The sequence below is a fragment of the Leptonotus elevatus genome, chromosome 13 (assembly GCF_054856555.1).
Source record: "Leptonotus elevatus isolate MCC_2025b chromosome 13, RoL_Lele_1.0, whole genome shotgun sequence".
In the NCBI taxonomy this organism is placed as follows: Eukaryota; Metazoa; Chordata; class Actinopteri; order Syngnathiformes; family Syngnathidae; genus Leptonotus; species Leptonotus elevatus.
The window spans coordinates 20,425,790-20,440,368 of record NC_141251.1 but is presented as its reverse complement, the minus strand read 5'-3'; the positions used below and the strand labels follow the sequence as shown (position 1 = coordinate 20,440,368).

Genomic DNA, 14,579 nt, shown 5'->3' with positions numbered 1-14,579 from the left:
GTGGGGGGGAAATGCTGACACTACTAAAAATAATAAAAACTAACAAACCCACTCTGAAACTTAATTAAAACTAACTAAAAAAAATAAAATAAATAACTATAATGAAAATTCAAAAACTATTATAACACCTGTTCAAACAAAAGAAATCTGGCGCTCAAAATGGAACCTTGAAATATGAAACACAATAGAAACCATTTAGTGGCGCAGTGCCGAAAATTACTTGAGAGTTTCAAATTTCATACACAAGGCAAAAAACTCATCAAAAGACAAATTTGAGAGTCAGAGATCAGTTAACTGTATTCCAAATCCACAATCGCAGGATGCGTTTTACCTGTCTAAGCATGAGGTTGCCATCCTTGCTGGGACCGAGATCCATGTAGAACATTTTGTTGTCGATCGGCAGAGAGAAGATGGGCTCTTTGTTTTGGATCTGATCTCGATCTTCCAACTCTAAAGTGCCGATTCTCGTGTTTAGTTTGTGGTCCTCCGGAACCTGCAGCTCATAAGCCCCTATGGAACAAACAGAATGCTATTAGTTGTTATTTAAGTCTAGTCAGGATACTTAAAAGTCTAGTTTCTGCCAAACAGTCATGTTTACTTTACACAAATGCACAAAAATGAGCAATTATTTTATTCCCATAAGGCCTGTTAGCTGTTGTTTTATTATGGGCCTGCTAAGCGGAGCAAGCAGGCACATATTACTATCCTAGAAAAAGGGTTTATTTTTTTTATTATGGGCCTGCTAAGCGGAGCAAGCAGCAGCGAAGCTGCTGCTTGCGGAGCAAGCAGGCACATATTACTATCCTAGAAAAGGGGTTTATTATGGGCCTGCTAAGCGGAGCAAGCAGCAGCGAAGCTGCTGCTTGCGGAGCAAGCAGGCACATATTACTATCCACCCTAGAAAAGTGTTTAATATTATTATTATTTTTATATGGGAATTTTTCTAGTTATGGGCCTGCTAAGCGGAGCAAGCAGCAGCGAAGCTGCTGCTTGCGGAGCAAGCAGGCACATATTACTATCCACCCTAGAAAAGGGTTTATTTTTATTATGGGCCTGCTAAGCGGAGCAAGCAGCAGCGAAGCTGCTGCTTGCGAAGCAAGCAGGCACATATTACTATCCTAGAAAAAGGGTTTATTATGGGCCTGCTAAGCGGAGCAAGCAGCAGCGAAGCTGCTGCTTGCGGAGCAAGCAGGCACATATTACTATCCACCCTAGAAAAGTGTTTAATATTATTTTTATATTATCTTCCAGCGACTTTTCCGCAAAAATAGGGCCCGAACCGTAGATCGCACCGGGACAAAAGAGGTATCAAACGAAGCGGCTCGATCTGACTCGCTGCGCTATTATTTTTATAAGAATTCCCAGTTACCATGGCGACGCTATTCCCAAAAAACTCCCAAATAAAGTCCCATAGGAATGAATGGGAATCCGAAAGAGATCAACTCCAATCAAGCACCTTTTTCAAAGACACGCTGCGCGCGCATACATTAACCGACCGATATGAAAATTAGCTCATTTTGTTGGAATTTTTGTCATCTTTAGCTCAGTGTCAAAAAAAAATTTAAGGAATGAAAGCTCTCCCCCCTGTGCGGGTTCAAAGACAGTGAGCAAAGGGGTAAAAGTCGCCTTTCTTGCATCAGTTAGAGCGTGACTAATTAAGGTCTGAGTGGTGGGAACCAAAAAATATATTTCCAAAAGTTTCACTTCAACTCGTCACCATGGCCACAATCTTTGCTCACTAGACATCAAATTCGCACATTTTGTAGCCACAAGCCTCTGCTTTCTGAAGAACTAAGTTTTATTTGGCTAAGGTGTCATTTAGTACCTTTATTTTCACTTTAAGCGAGGAGAAGTCGCACATTTTTGATCTCTTTTCAATGTAATTTTCGCCGTTTTTGCCTCTTCATTTTCGATCAATCATAAGTTTTCAACCTGCTCTCATTTGGTCATTTTTCATCCGATTAAAAAACTGAGAACATGCTCGCGTTCCCCAAACCCTTGCCGTTCTAACGAGCCATTTCTGGAATCTGCATCTTCAACCGTTAAGTCGCGAGAGGCTTTTGTTTGAGGTGAGCGTAATCCTATACAAATCAATGGAGTGTTGGTGCGTGACGTCTCCTCACAACTTAAAATCAAATGTGTGTGCGTGAATGTGCATGTTTTGTAAAGGGCAGTGAGATACTGTTAATTATGGTAGATTCCACATTTCTTGATCGATTTCAATGGTTTGAATTTTAAACTGTTCAGCTCATTGAAATGTTACTTAAAATCAAATGTGTGTGCGTGAATGTGCATGTTTCTTAAAGGGGCAGTAACATACTGTTGATTTTAGTTAACTTGCACATTTCTTGACCGATTTCAATGGTTTAAATTTTAAACTGTTCAGCTCATTGAAATGTTGGTTAAAATCAAATGTGTGTGCGTGAATGTGCATATTTCTTAAAGGGACAGTAAGATACTTTATTTGATCTTGATTATGGTTAACTTCCACATTTCTTGACCGATTTCAATGGTTGAAAGTTTAAACTGTTCGGCTCATTGAAAAGAGTTAGCAGGCCCATTCAAAATTTCCGCGGGAATTTTTCTAGTTTTTTTTCTTATTTTTTAATCTTCCGCGTTTTTTCTGCTAAAATGCGGCCCGTACCGTAGATCGCACCGGGACAAATGAGGTATCAAACGATGCGGCTCGATCTGACTCGGTGCGCTATTATTTTTATAAGAATTCCCAGTTACCATGGCGACGCTATTCCCAAAAAACTCCCAAATAAAAGTCCCATAGGAATGAATGGGAAAAGGAAAGACAAAATCACACATCAAGCACCTTTTTCAAAGAGACGCTGCGCGCGCATACATTAACCGATTGATATGAATTTTAGCTCATTTTGTTGGAATTTTTGTCATCTTTAGCTCAGTGTCAAAAAAAAAATTAAGGAATGAAAGCTCTTCCCCCTGTGCGGGTTCAAAGACAGTGAGTGTAATCGCCACTCTGATACCCAATTAAGGTCTGAGTGCTGGGAACCAAAAAATATATTTCCAAAAGTTTCACTTCAACTCGTCACCATGGCCACAATCTTTGCTCACTAGACATCAAATTCGCACATTTTGTAGCCACAAGCCTCTGCTTTCTGAAGAACTAAGTTTTATTTGGCTAAGGTGTCATTTAGTACCTTTATTTTCACTTTAAGCGAGGAGAAGTCGCACATTTTTGATCTCTTTTCAATGTAATTTTCGCCCTTTTTGCCTCTTCATTTTCGATCAATCATAAGTTTTCAACCTGCTCTCATTTGGTCATTTTTCATCCGATTAAAAAACTGAGAACATGCTCGCGTTCCCCAAACCCTTGCCGTTCTAACGAGCCATTTCTGGAATCTGCATCTTCAACCGTTAAGTCGCGAGAGGCTTTTGTTTGAGGTGAGCGTAATCCTATACAAATCAATGGAGTGTTGGTGCGTGACGTCTCCTCACAACTTAAAATCAAATGTGTGTGCGTGAATGTGCATGTTTTGTAAAGGGGCAGTGAGATACTGTTAATTATGGTAGATTCCACATTTCTTGACCGATTTCAATGGTTTGAATTTTAAACTGTTCAGCTCATTGAAATGTTACTTAAAATCAAATGTGTGTGCGTGAATGTGCATGTTTCTTAAAGGGGCAGTAACATATTGTTGATTATGGTTAACTTTTACATTTCTTGAGCGATTTCAATGGTTTAAATTTTAAACTGTTCAGCTCATTCAAATGTTGGTTAAAATCAAATGTGTGTGCGTGAATGTGCATATTTCTTAAAGGGACAGTAAGATACTTTATTTGATCTTGATTATGGTTAACTTGCACATTTCTTGAGCGATTTCAATGGTTGAATTTTTAAACTGTTCAGCTCATTGAAATGTTGGTTAAAATCAAATGTGTGTGCGTGAATGTGCATATTTCTTAAAGGGACAGTAAGATACTTTATTTGATCTTGATTATGGTTAACTTGCACATTTCTTGAGCGATTTCAATGGTTGAAAGTTTAAACTGTTCAGCTCATTGAAAAGAGTTAGCAGGCCCATTCAAAATTTCCGCGGGAATTTTTCTAGTTATGGGCCTGCTAAGCGGAGCAAGCAGCAGCGAAGCTGCTGCTTGCGGAGCAAGCAGGCACATATTACTATCCACCCTAGAAAAGGGTTTATTATTATGGGCCTGCTAAGCGGAGCAAGCAGCAGCGAAGCTGCTGCTTGCGGAGCAAGCAGGCACATATTACTATCCTAGAAAAGGGGTTTATTATTTTTCAACTTATTATATCATCTTCCACGGGTTTTTCCGCAAGAATGCGGCCTGTACCGTACATCGCACCGGGACAAATGAGGTATCAAACGATGCGGCTCGATCTGACTCGCTGCGGCATTATTTTTATAAGAATTCCCAGTTACCATGGCGATGCTATTCCCAAAAAACTCCCAAATAAAAGTCCCATAGGAATGAATGTGAAACCGAAAGACATCAACTCCAATTCAAGCACCTTTTTCCAAGACACGCTGCGCGCGCATACGGTAACCGATTGATATGAATTTTAGCTCATTTTGTTGGAATTTTTGTCATCTTTAGCTCAGTGTCAAAAAAAAAATTAAGGAATGAAAGCTCTTCCCCCTGTGCGGGTTCAAAGACAGTGAGTGTAATCGCCACTCTGATACCCAATTAAGCTTTCAGTGACGGGAACCAAAAAATCTATTTCCAAAAGTTTCACTTCAACTCGTCACCATGGCCACAATCTTTGCTCACTAGACATCAAATTCGCACATTTTGTAGCCACAAGCCTCTGCTTTCTGAAAAACTAAGTTTTATTTGGCTAAGGTGTCATTTAGTACCTTTATTTTCACTTTAAGCGAGGAGAAGTCGGACTTTGCCGCCTATCTCCTCCATGTTAATTTCGCCGTTTTTTCCCTCTTCATTTTCGATCAATCATAAGTTTTCAACCTGCTCTCATTTGGTCATTTTTCATCCGATTAAAAAACTGAGAACATGCTCGCGTTCCCCAAACCCTTGCCGTTCTAACGAGCCATTTCTGGAATCTGCATCTTCAACCGTTAAGTCGCGAGAGGCTTTTGTTTGAGGTGAGCGTAATCCTATACAAATCAATGGAGTGTTGGTGCGTGACGTCTCCTCACAACTTAAAATCAAATGTGTGTGCGTGAATGTGCATGTTTTGTAAAGGGGCAGTGAGATACTGTTAATTATGGTAGATTCCACATTTCTTGACCGATTTCAATGGTTTGAATTTTAAACTGTTCAGCTCATTGAAATGTTACTTAAAATCAAATGTGTGTGCGTGAATGTGCATGTTTCTTAAAGGGGCAGTAACATATTGTTGATTATGGTTAACTTTTACATTTCTTGAGCGATTTTGTAGCGTGTGACTATTACTGTTTTTTTTGCTGATTATGGTTTATTATTAAATACTACAAATTGTCCATGTCCATTTCCTTTGCTAAAGTAAATGTTTTCTGTTTTCTTTTATAATATTGATGACTTCTTCAAGATGCACAAACAGTAACTGTGCGCATGTTGTCTCCACAGTTTCCTCAGAGCACACATACACATATAAAAGTTATTTGTAAGATGTTGATAAAATTGGGTTAATGGTGTAAATCAACAAACTCAAATTGGAAGGTTCATTTAACTAGATTTTTTTTATGTTCAATATACTTAAAAAAAAAAAAAAAAAGAGTTGCAAGAGTTAGCAGGCCCATTCAAAATTTCCGCGGGAATTTTTGTTTCTAGTTATGGGCCTGCTAAGCGGAGCAAGCAGCAGCGAAGCTGCTGCTTGCGGAGCAAGCAGGCACATATTACTATCCTAGAAAAGGGGTTTATTATGGGCCTGCTAAGCGTGAATGTGCATGTTTCTTAAAGGGGCAGTAACATAGTGTTGATTATGGTTAACTTCCACATTTCTTGACCCATTTCAATGGTTGAAAGTTTAAACTGTTCAGCTCATTGAAATGTTACTTAAAATCAAATGTGTGTGCGTGAATGTGCATGTTTCTTAAAGGGGCAGTAACATACTGTTGATTATGGTAGATTCCACATTTCTTGACCGATTTCAATGGTTTAAATTTTAAACTGTTCAGCTCATTGAAATGTTACTTAAAATCAAATGTGTGTGCGTGAATGTGCATGTTTCTTAAAGGGGCAGTAATACTTTTAGTAGATTATGGTTAACTTCCACATTTCTTGACCGATTTCAATGGTTGAAAGTTTAAACTGTTCAGCTCATTGAAAAGAGTTAGCAGGCCCATTCAAAATTTCCGCGGGAATTTTTCTAGTTTTTTTTTTTATATTATCTTCCACCGACTTTTCCGCAAAAATAGGGGCCGTACCGTAGATCGCACCGCGACAAATAAGGTATCAAACGATGCGGCTCGATCTGACTCGCTGCGCTATTATTTTTATAAGAATTCCCATTTACCATGGCGACACAATTCCCCAAAATGTCCCCCAAAAAGTCCCATAGGAATGAATGGGAATCCGAAAATGATCACATCAAATCAAGCACCTTTTTCCAAGACACGCTGCGCGCGCATACGTTAACCGACCGATATGAAAATTAGCTCATTTTGTTGGAATTTTTGTCATCTTTAGCTCAGTGTCAAAAAAAAAATTAAGGAATGAAAGCTCTCCCCCCTGTGCGGGTTCAAAGACAGTGAGCAAAGGGGTGAAAGTCGCCTTTCTTGCATCAGTTAGAGCGTGACTAATTAAGGTCTGAGTGCTGGGAACCAAAAAATATATTTCCAAAAGTTTCACTTCAACTCGTCACCATGGCCACAATCTTTGCTCACTAGACATCAAATTCGCACATTTTGTAGCCACAAGCCTCTGCTTTCTGAAGAACTAAGTTTTATTTGGCTAAGGTGTCATTTAGTACCTTTATTTTCACTTTAAGCGAGGAGAAGTCGCACATTTTTGATCTCTTTTCAATGTAATTTTCGCCGTTTTTGCCTCTTCATTTTCGATCAATCATAAGTTTTCAACCTGCTCTCATTTGGTCATTTTTCATCCGATTAAAAAACTGAGAACATGCTCGCGTTCCCCAAACCCTTGCCGTTCTAACGAGCCATTTCTGGAATCTGCATCTTCAACCGTTAAGTCGCGAGAGGCTTTTGTTTGAGGTGAGCGTAATCCTATACAAATCAATGGAGTGTTGGTGCGTGACGTCTCCTCACAACTTAAAATCAAATGTGTGTGCGTGAATGTGCATGTTTTGTAAAGGGGCAGTGAGATACTGTTAATTATGGTAGATTCCACATTTCTTGACCGATTTCAATGGTTTGAATTTTAAACTGTTCAGCTCATTGAAATGTTACTTAAAATCAAATGTGTGTGCGTGAATGTGCATGTTTCTTAAAGGGGCAGTAACATATTGTTGATTATGGTTAACTTTTACATTTCTTGAGCGATTTCAATGGTTTAAATTTTAAACTGTTCAGCTCATTGAAATGTTGGTTAAAATCAAATGTGTGTGCGTGAATGTGCATATTTCTTAAAGGGACAGTAAGATACTTTATTTGATCTTGATTATGGTTAACTTGCACATTTCTTGAGCGATTTCAATGGTTTAAATGTTATTTTTATTGCGTGTTTCCACGCGAGTTAGCAGGCCCATTCAAAATTTCCGCGGGAATTTTCTAGTTATGGGCCTGCTAAGCGGAGCAAGCAGCAGCGAAGCTGCTGCTTGCGGAGCAAGCAGGCACATATTACTATCCTAGAAAAGGGGTTTATTTTTTTTCTTCTTATTATTCTTTAATCTTCCGCGTTTTTTCTGCTAAAATGCGGCCCGTACCGTAGATCGCACCGGGACAAAAGAGGTATCAAACGATGCGGCTCGATCTGACTCGGTGCGGCATTATTTTTCTAAGAATTCCCAGTTACCATGGCGACGCTATTCCCAAAAAACTCCCAAATAAAGTCCCATAGGAATGAATGGGAATCCGAAAGAGATCAACTCCAATCAAGCACCTTTTTCAAAGACACGCTGCGCGCGCATACATTAACCGACCGATATGAAAAATAGCTCATTTTGTTGGAATTTTTGTCATCTTTAGCTCAGTGTCAAAAAAAAATTTAAGGAATGAAAGCTCTCCCCCCTGTGCGGGTTCAAAGACAGTGAGCAAAGGGGTAAAAGTCGCCTTTCTTGCATCAGTTAGAGCGTGACTAATTAAGGTCTGAGTGGTGGGAACCAAAAAATATATTTCCAAAAGTTTCACTTCAACTCGTCACCATGGCCACAATCTTTGCTCACTAGACATCAAATTCGCACATTTTGTAGCCACAAGCCTCTGCTTTCTGAAGAACTAAGTTTTATTTGGCTAAGGTGTCATTTAGTACCTTTATTTTCACTTTAAGCGAGGAGAAGTCGCACATTTTTGATCTCTTTTCAATGTAATTTTCGCCGTTTTTGCCTCTTCATTTTCGATCAATCATAAGTTTTCAACCTGCTCTCATTTGGTCATTTTTCATCCGATTAAAAAATTGAGAACATGCTCGCGTTCCCCAAACCCTTGCCGTTCTAACGAGCCATTTCTGGAATCTGCATCTTCAACCGTTAAGTCGCGAGAGGCTTTTGTTTGAGGTGAGCGTAATCCTATACAAATCAATGGAGTGTTGGTGCGTGACGTCTCCTCACAACTTAAAATCAAATGTGTGTGCGTGAATGTGCATGTTTTGTAAAGGGCAGTGAGATACTGTTAATTATGGTAGATTCCACATTTCTTGACCGATTTCAATGGTTTGAATTTTAAACTGTTCAGCTCATTGAAATGTTACTTAAAATCAAATGTGTGTGCGTGAATGTGCATGTTTCTTAAAGGGGCAGTAACATAGTGTTGATTATGGTTAACTTCCACATTTCTTGACCCATTTCAATGGTTGAAAGTTTAAACTGTTCAGCTCATTGAAATGTTACTTAAAATCAAATGTGTGTGCGTGAATGTGCATGTTTCTTAAAGGGGCAGTGAGATACTGTTAATTATGGTAGATTCCACATTTCTTGACCGATTTCAATGGTTTGAATTTTAAACTGTTCAGCTCATTGAAATGTTACTTAAAATCAAATGTGTGTGCGTGAATGTGCATGTTTCTTAAAGGGCCAGTAACATACTGTTGATTATGGTTAACTTTTACATTTCTTGAGCGATTTCAATGGTTTCAATTTTAAACTGTTCAGCTCATTGAAATGTTGGTTAAAATCAAATGTGTGTGCGTGAATGTGCATGTTTCTTAAAGGGGCAGTAATACTTTTAGTAGATTATGGTTAACTTGCACATTTCTTGAGCGATTTCAATGGTTGAAAGTTTAAACTGTTCAGCTCATTGAAAAGAGTTAGCAGGCCCATTCAAAATTTCCGCGGGAATTTTTCTAGTTATGGGCCTGCTAAGCGGAGCAAGCAGCAGCGAAGCTGCTGCTTGCGGAGCAAGCAGGCACATATTACTATCCTAGAAAAGGGGTTTATTATGGGCCTGCTAAGCGGAGCAAGCAGCAGCGAAGCTGCTGCTTGCGGAGCAAGCAGGCACATATTACTATCCACCCAGGAAAAGTGTATATTATTATTTTTTATTATTCCACGACTTTTCCGCTAAAATGCGGCCCGAACCGTAGATCGCACCGGGACAAATGAGGTATCAAACGATGCGGCTCGCTCTGACTCGCTGCGCTATTATTTTTATAAGAATTCCCAGTTACCATGGCGACGCTATTCCCAAAAAACTCCCAAATAAAAGTCCCATAGGAATGAATGGGAAAAGGAAAGACAAAATCACACATCAAGCACCTTTTTCAAAGAGACGCTGCGCGCGCATACGTTAACCGATTGATATGAAAATTAGCTCATTTTGTTGGAATTTTTGTCATCTTTAACTCAGTGTCAAAAAAAAAATTAAGGAATGAAAGCTCTTCCCCCTGTGCGGGTTCAAAGACAGTGAGTGTAATCGCCACTCTGATACCCAATTAAGGCTTCAGTGACGGGAACCAAAAAATCTATTTCCAAAAGTTTCACTTCAACTCGTCACCATGGCCACAATCTTTGCTCACTAGACATCAAATTGGCACATTTTGTAGCCACAAGCCTCTGCTTTCTGAAGAACTAAGTTTTATTTGGCTAAGGTTTCATTTAGTACCTTTATTTTCACTTTAAGCGAGGAGAAGTCGCACATTTTTGATCTCTTTTCAATGTAATTTTCGCCCTTTTTCCCTCTTCATTTTCGATCAATCATAAGTTTTCAACCTGCTCTCATTTGGTCATTTTTCATCCGATTAAAAAACTGAGAACATGCTCGCGTTCCCCAAACCCTTGCCGTTCTAACGAGCCATTTCTGGAATCTGCATCTTCAACCGTTAAGTCGCGAGAGGCTTTTGTTTGAGGTGAGCGTAATCCTATACAAATCAATGGAGTGTTGGTGCGTGACGTCTCCTCACAACTTAAAATCAAATGTGTGTGCGTGAATGTGCATGTTTTGTAAAGGGGCAGTGAGATACTGTTAATTATGGTAGATTCCACATTTCTTGACCGATTTCAATGGTTTGAATTTTAAACTGTTCAGCTCATTGAAATGTTACTTAAAATCAAATGTGTGTGCGTGAATGTGCATGTTTCTTAAAGGGGCAGTAACATACTGTTGATTATGGTTAACTTTTACATTTCTTGAGCGATTTCAATGGTTGAAATTTTAAACTGTTCAGCTCATTGAAATGTTAGTTAAAATTAAATGTGTGTGCGTGAATGTGCATGTTTCTTAAAGGGGCAGTAATACTTTTAGTAGATCATGGTTAACTTGCACATTTCTTGAGCGATTTCAATGGTTTAAATGTTATTTTTATTGCGTGTTTCCACGCGAGTTAGCAGGCCCATTCAAAATTTCCGCGGGAATTTTTCTAGTTTTTTTTCTTCTTATTATTCTTTAATCTTCCGCGTTTTTTCTGCTAAAATGCGGCCCGTACCGTAGATCGCACCGGGACAAAAGAGGTATCAAACGATGCGGCTCGATCTGACTCGGTGCGGCATTATTTTTCTAAGAATTCCCAGTTACCATGGCGACGCTATTCCCAAAAAACTCCCAAATAAAGTCCCATAGGAATGAATGGGAATCCGAAAGAGATCAACTCCAATCAAGCACCTTTTTCAAAGACACGCTGCGCGCGCATACATTAACCGACCGATATGAAAAATAGCTCATTTTGTTGGAATTTTTGTCATCTTTAGCTCAGTGTCAAAAAAAAATTTAAGGAATGAAAGCTCTCCCCCCTGTGCGGGTTCAAAGACAGTGAGCAAAGGGGTAAAAGTCGCCTTTCTTGCATCAGTTAGAGCGTGACTAATTAAGGTCTGAGTGGTGGGAACCAAAAAATATATTTCCAAAAGTTTCACTTCAACTCGTCACCATGGCCACAATCTTTGCTCACTAGACATCAAATTCGCACATTTTGTAGCCACAAGCCTCTGCTTTCTGAAGAACTAAGTTTTATTTGGCTAAGGTGTCATTTAGTACCTTTATTTTCACTTTAAGCGAGGAGAAGTCGCACATTTTTGATCTCTTTTCAATGTAATTTTCGCCGTTTTTGCCTCTTCATTTTCGATCAATCATAAGTTTTCAACCTGCTCTCATTTGGTCATTTTTCATCCGATTAAAAAACTGAGAACATGCTCGCGTTCCCCAAACCCTTGCCGTTCTAACGAGCCATTTCTGGAATCTGCATCTTCAACCGTTAAGTCGCGAGAGGCTTTTGTTTGAGGTGAGCGTAATCCTATACAAATCAATGGAGTGTTGGTGCGTGACGTCTCCTCACAACTTAAAATCAAATGTGTGTGCGTGAATGTGCATGTTTTGTAAAGGGGCAGTGAGATACTGTTAATTATGGTAGATTCCACATTTCTTGACCGATTTCAATGGTTTGAATTTTAAACTGTTCAGCTCATTGAAATGTTACTTAAAATCAAATGTGTGTGCGTGAATGTGCATGTTTCTTAAAGGGGCAGTAACATATTGTTGATTATGGTTAACTTTTACATTTCTTGAGCGATTTCAATGGTTTAAATTTTAAACTGTTCAGCTCATTGAAATGTTGGTTAAAATCAAATGTGTGTGCGTGAATGTGCATATTTCTTAAAGGGACAGTAAGATACTTTATTTGGTCTTGATTATGGTTAACTTGCACATTTCTTGAGCGATTTCAATGGTTGAATTTTTAAACTGTTCAGCTCATTGAAATGTTAGTTAAAATCAAATGTATGCGCGTGAATGTGCATGTTTCTTAAAGGGGCAGTAATACTTTTAGTAGATTATGGTTAACTTCCACATTTCTTGAGCGATTTCAACGGTTGAAATTTTCAACTGTTCAGCTCATTGAAAAGAGTTGCAAGAGTTAGCAGGCCCATTCAAAATTTCCGCGGGAATTTTTCTAGTTATGGGCCTGCTAAGCGGAGCAAGCAGCAGCGAAGCTGCTGCTTGCGGAGCAAGCAGGCACATATTACTATCCTAGAAAAGGGGTTTATTATGGGCCTGCTAAGCGGAGCAAGCAGCAGCGAAGCTGCTGCTTGCGGAGCAAGCAGGCACATATTACTATCCACCCTAGAAAAGGGTTTATTTTTATTTTTTTTATATTTTATTCCACGATTTTTTCTGCTAAAATGCGGCCCGTACCGTAGATCGCACCGGCACGAATGAGGTATCAAACGATGCGGCTCGATCTGACTCGGTGCGGCATTATTTTTATAAGAATTCCCAGTTACCATGGCGACGCTATTCCCAAAAAACTCCCAAATAAAGTCCCATAGGAATGAATGGGAATCCGAAAGAGATCAACTCCAATCAAGCACCTTTTTCAAAGACACGCTGCGCGCGCATACGTTAACCGACCGATATGAAAATTAGCTCATTTTGTTGGAATTTTTGTCATCTTTAGCTCAGTGTCAAAAAAAAAATTAAGGAATGAAAGCTCTCCCCCCTGTGCGGGTTCAAAGACAGTGAGTGTAATCGCCACTCTGATACCCAATTAAGCTTTCAGTGACGGGAACCAAAAAATCTATTTCCAAAAGTTTCACTTCAACTCGTCACCATGGCCACAATCTTTGCTCACTAGACATCAAATTCGCACATTTTGTAGCCACAAGCCTCTGCTTTCTGAAGAACTAAGTTTTATTTGGCTACGGTGTCATTTAGTACCTTTATTTTCACTTTAAGCGAGGAGAAGTCGCACATTTTTGATCTCTTTTCAATGTAATTTTCGCCGTTTTTCCCTCTTCATTTTCGATCAATCATAAGTTTTCAACCTGCTCTCATTTGGTCATTTTTCATCCGATTAAAAAACTGAGAACATGCTCGCGTTCCCCAAACCCTTGCCGTTCTAACGAGCCATTTCTGGAATCCGCATCTTCAACCGTTAAGTCGCGAGAGGCTTTTGTTTGAGGTGAGCGTAATCCTATACAAATCAATGGAGTGTTGGTGCGTGACGTCTCCTCACAACTTAAAATCAAATGTGTGTGCGTGAATGTGCATGTTTTGTAAAGGGGCAGTGAGATACTGTTAATTATGGTAGATTCCACATTTCTTGACCGATTTCAATGGTTTGAATTTTAAACTGTTCAGCTCATTGAAATGTTACTTAAAATCAAATGTGTGTGCGTGAATGTGCATGTTTCTTAAAGGGGCAGTAACATACTGTTGATTTTGGTTAACTTTTACATTTCTTGAGCGATTTCAATGGTTGAAATTTTAAACTGTTCAGCTCATTGAAATGTTGGTTAAAATCAAATGTGTGTGCGTGAATGTGCATGTTTCTTAAAGGGGCAGTAATACTTTTAGTAGATTATGGTTAACTTGCACATTTCTTGAGCGATTTCAATGGTTGAAAGTTTAAACTGTTCAGCTCATTGAAAAGAGTTAGCAGGCCCATTCAAAATTTCCGCGGGAATTTTTCTAGTTTTTTTTCTTCTTATTATTCTTTAATCTTCCGCGTTTTTTCTGCTAAAATGCGGCCCGTACCGTAGATCGCACCGGGACAAAAGAGGTATCAAACGATGCGGCTCGATCTGACTCGGTGCGGCATTATTTTTCTAAGAATTCCCAGTTACCATGGCGACGCTATTCCCAAAAAACTCCCAAATAAAGTCCCATAGGAATGAATGGGAATCCGAAAGAGATCAACTCCAATCAAGCACCTTTTTCAAAGACACGCTGCGCGCGCATACATTAACCGACCGATATGAAAAATAGCTCATTTTGTTGGAATTTTTGTCATCTTTAGCTCAGTGTCAAAAAAAAATTTAAGGAATGAAAGCTCTCCCCCCTGTGCGGGTTCAAAGACAGTGAGCAAAGGGGTAAAAGTCGCCTTTCTTGCATCAGTTAGAGCGTGACTAATTAAGGTCTGAGTGGTGGGAACCAAAAAATATATTTCCAAAAGTTTCACTTCAACTCGTCACCATGGCCACAATCTTTGCTCACTAGACATCAAATTCGCACATTTTGTAGCCACAAGCCTCTGCTTTCTGAAGAACTAAGTTTTATTTGGCTAAGGTGTCATTTAGTACCTTTATTTTCACTTTAAGCGAGGAGAAG

The 14,579-nt window shown here is 39.3% G+C and overlaps 1 protein-coding gene across 1 annotated transcript in view; it reads right to left on the bottom strand.

The window, feature by feature from the left end:
- cdh5 (cadherin 5) overlaps positions 1 to 14,579 on the bottom strand; it is a 74,379-nt gene that overhangs the window by 19,872 nt on the left and 39,928 nt on the right. Inside the window, exon 6 of the mRNA XM_086093592.1 lies at positions 332 to 510. Coding sequence (XP_085949718.1) covers positions 332 to 510 — 179 coding nt within the window. The remainder of the gene's footprint in view (positions 1 to 331; positions 511 to 14,579) is intronic.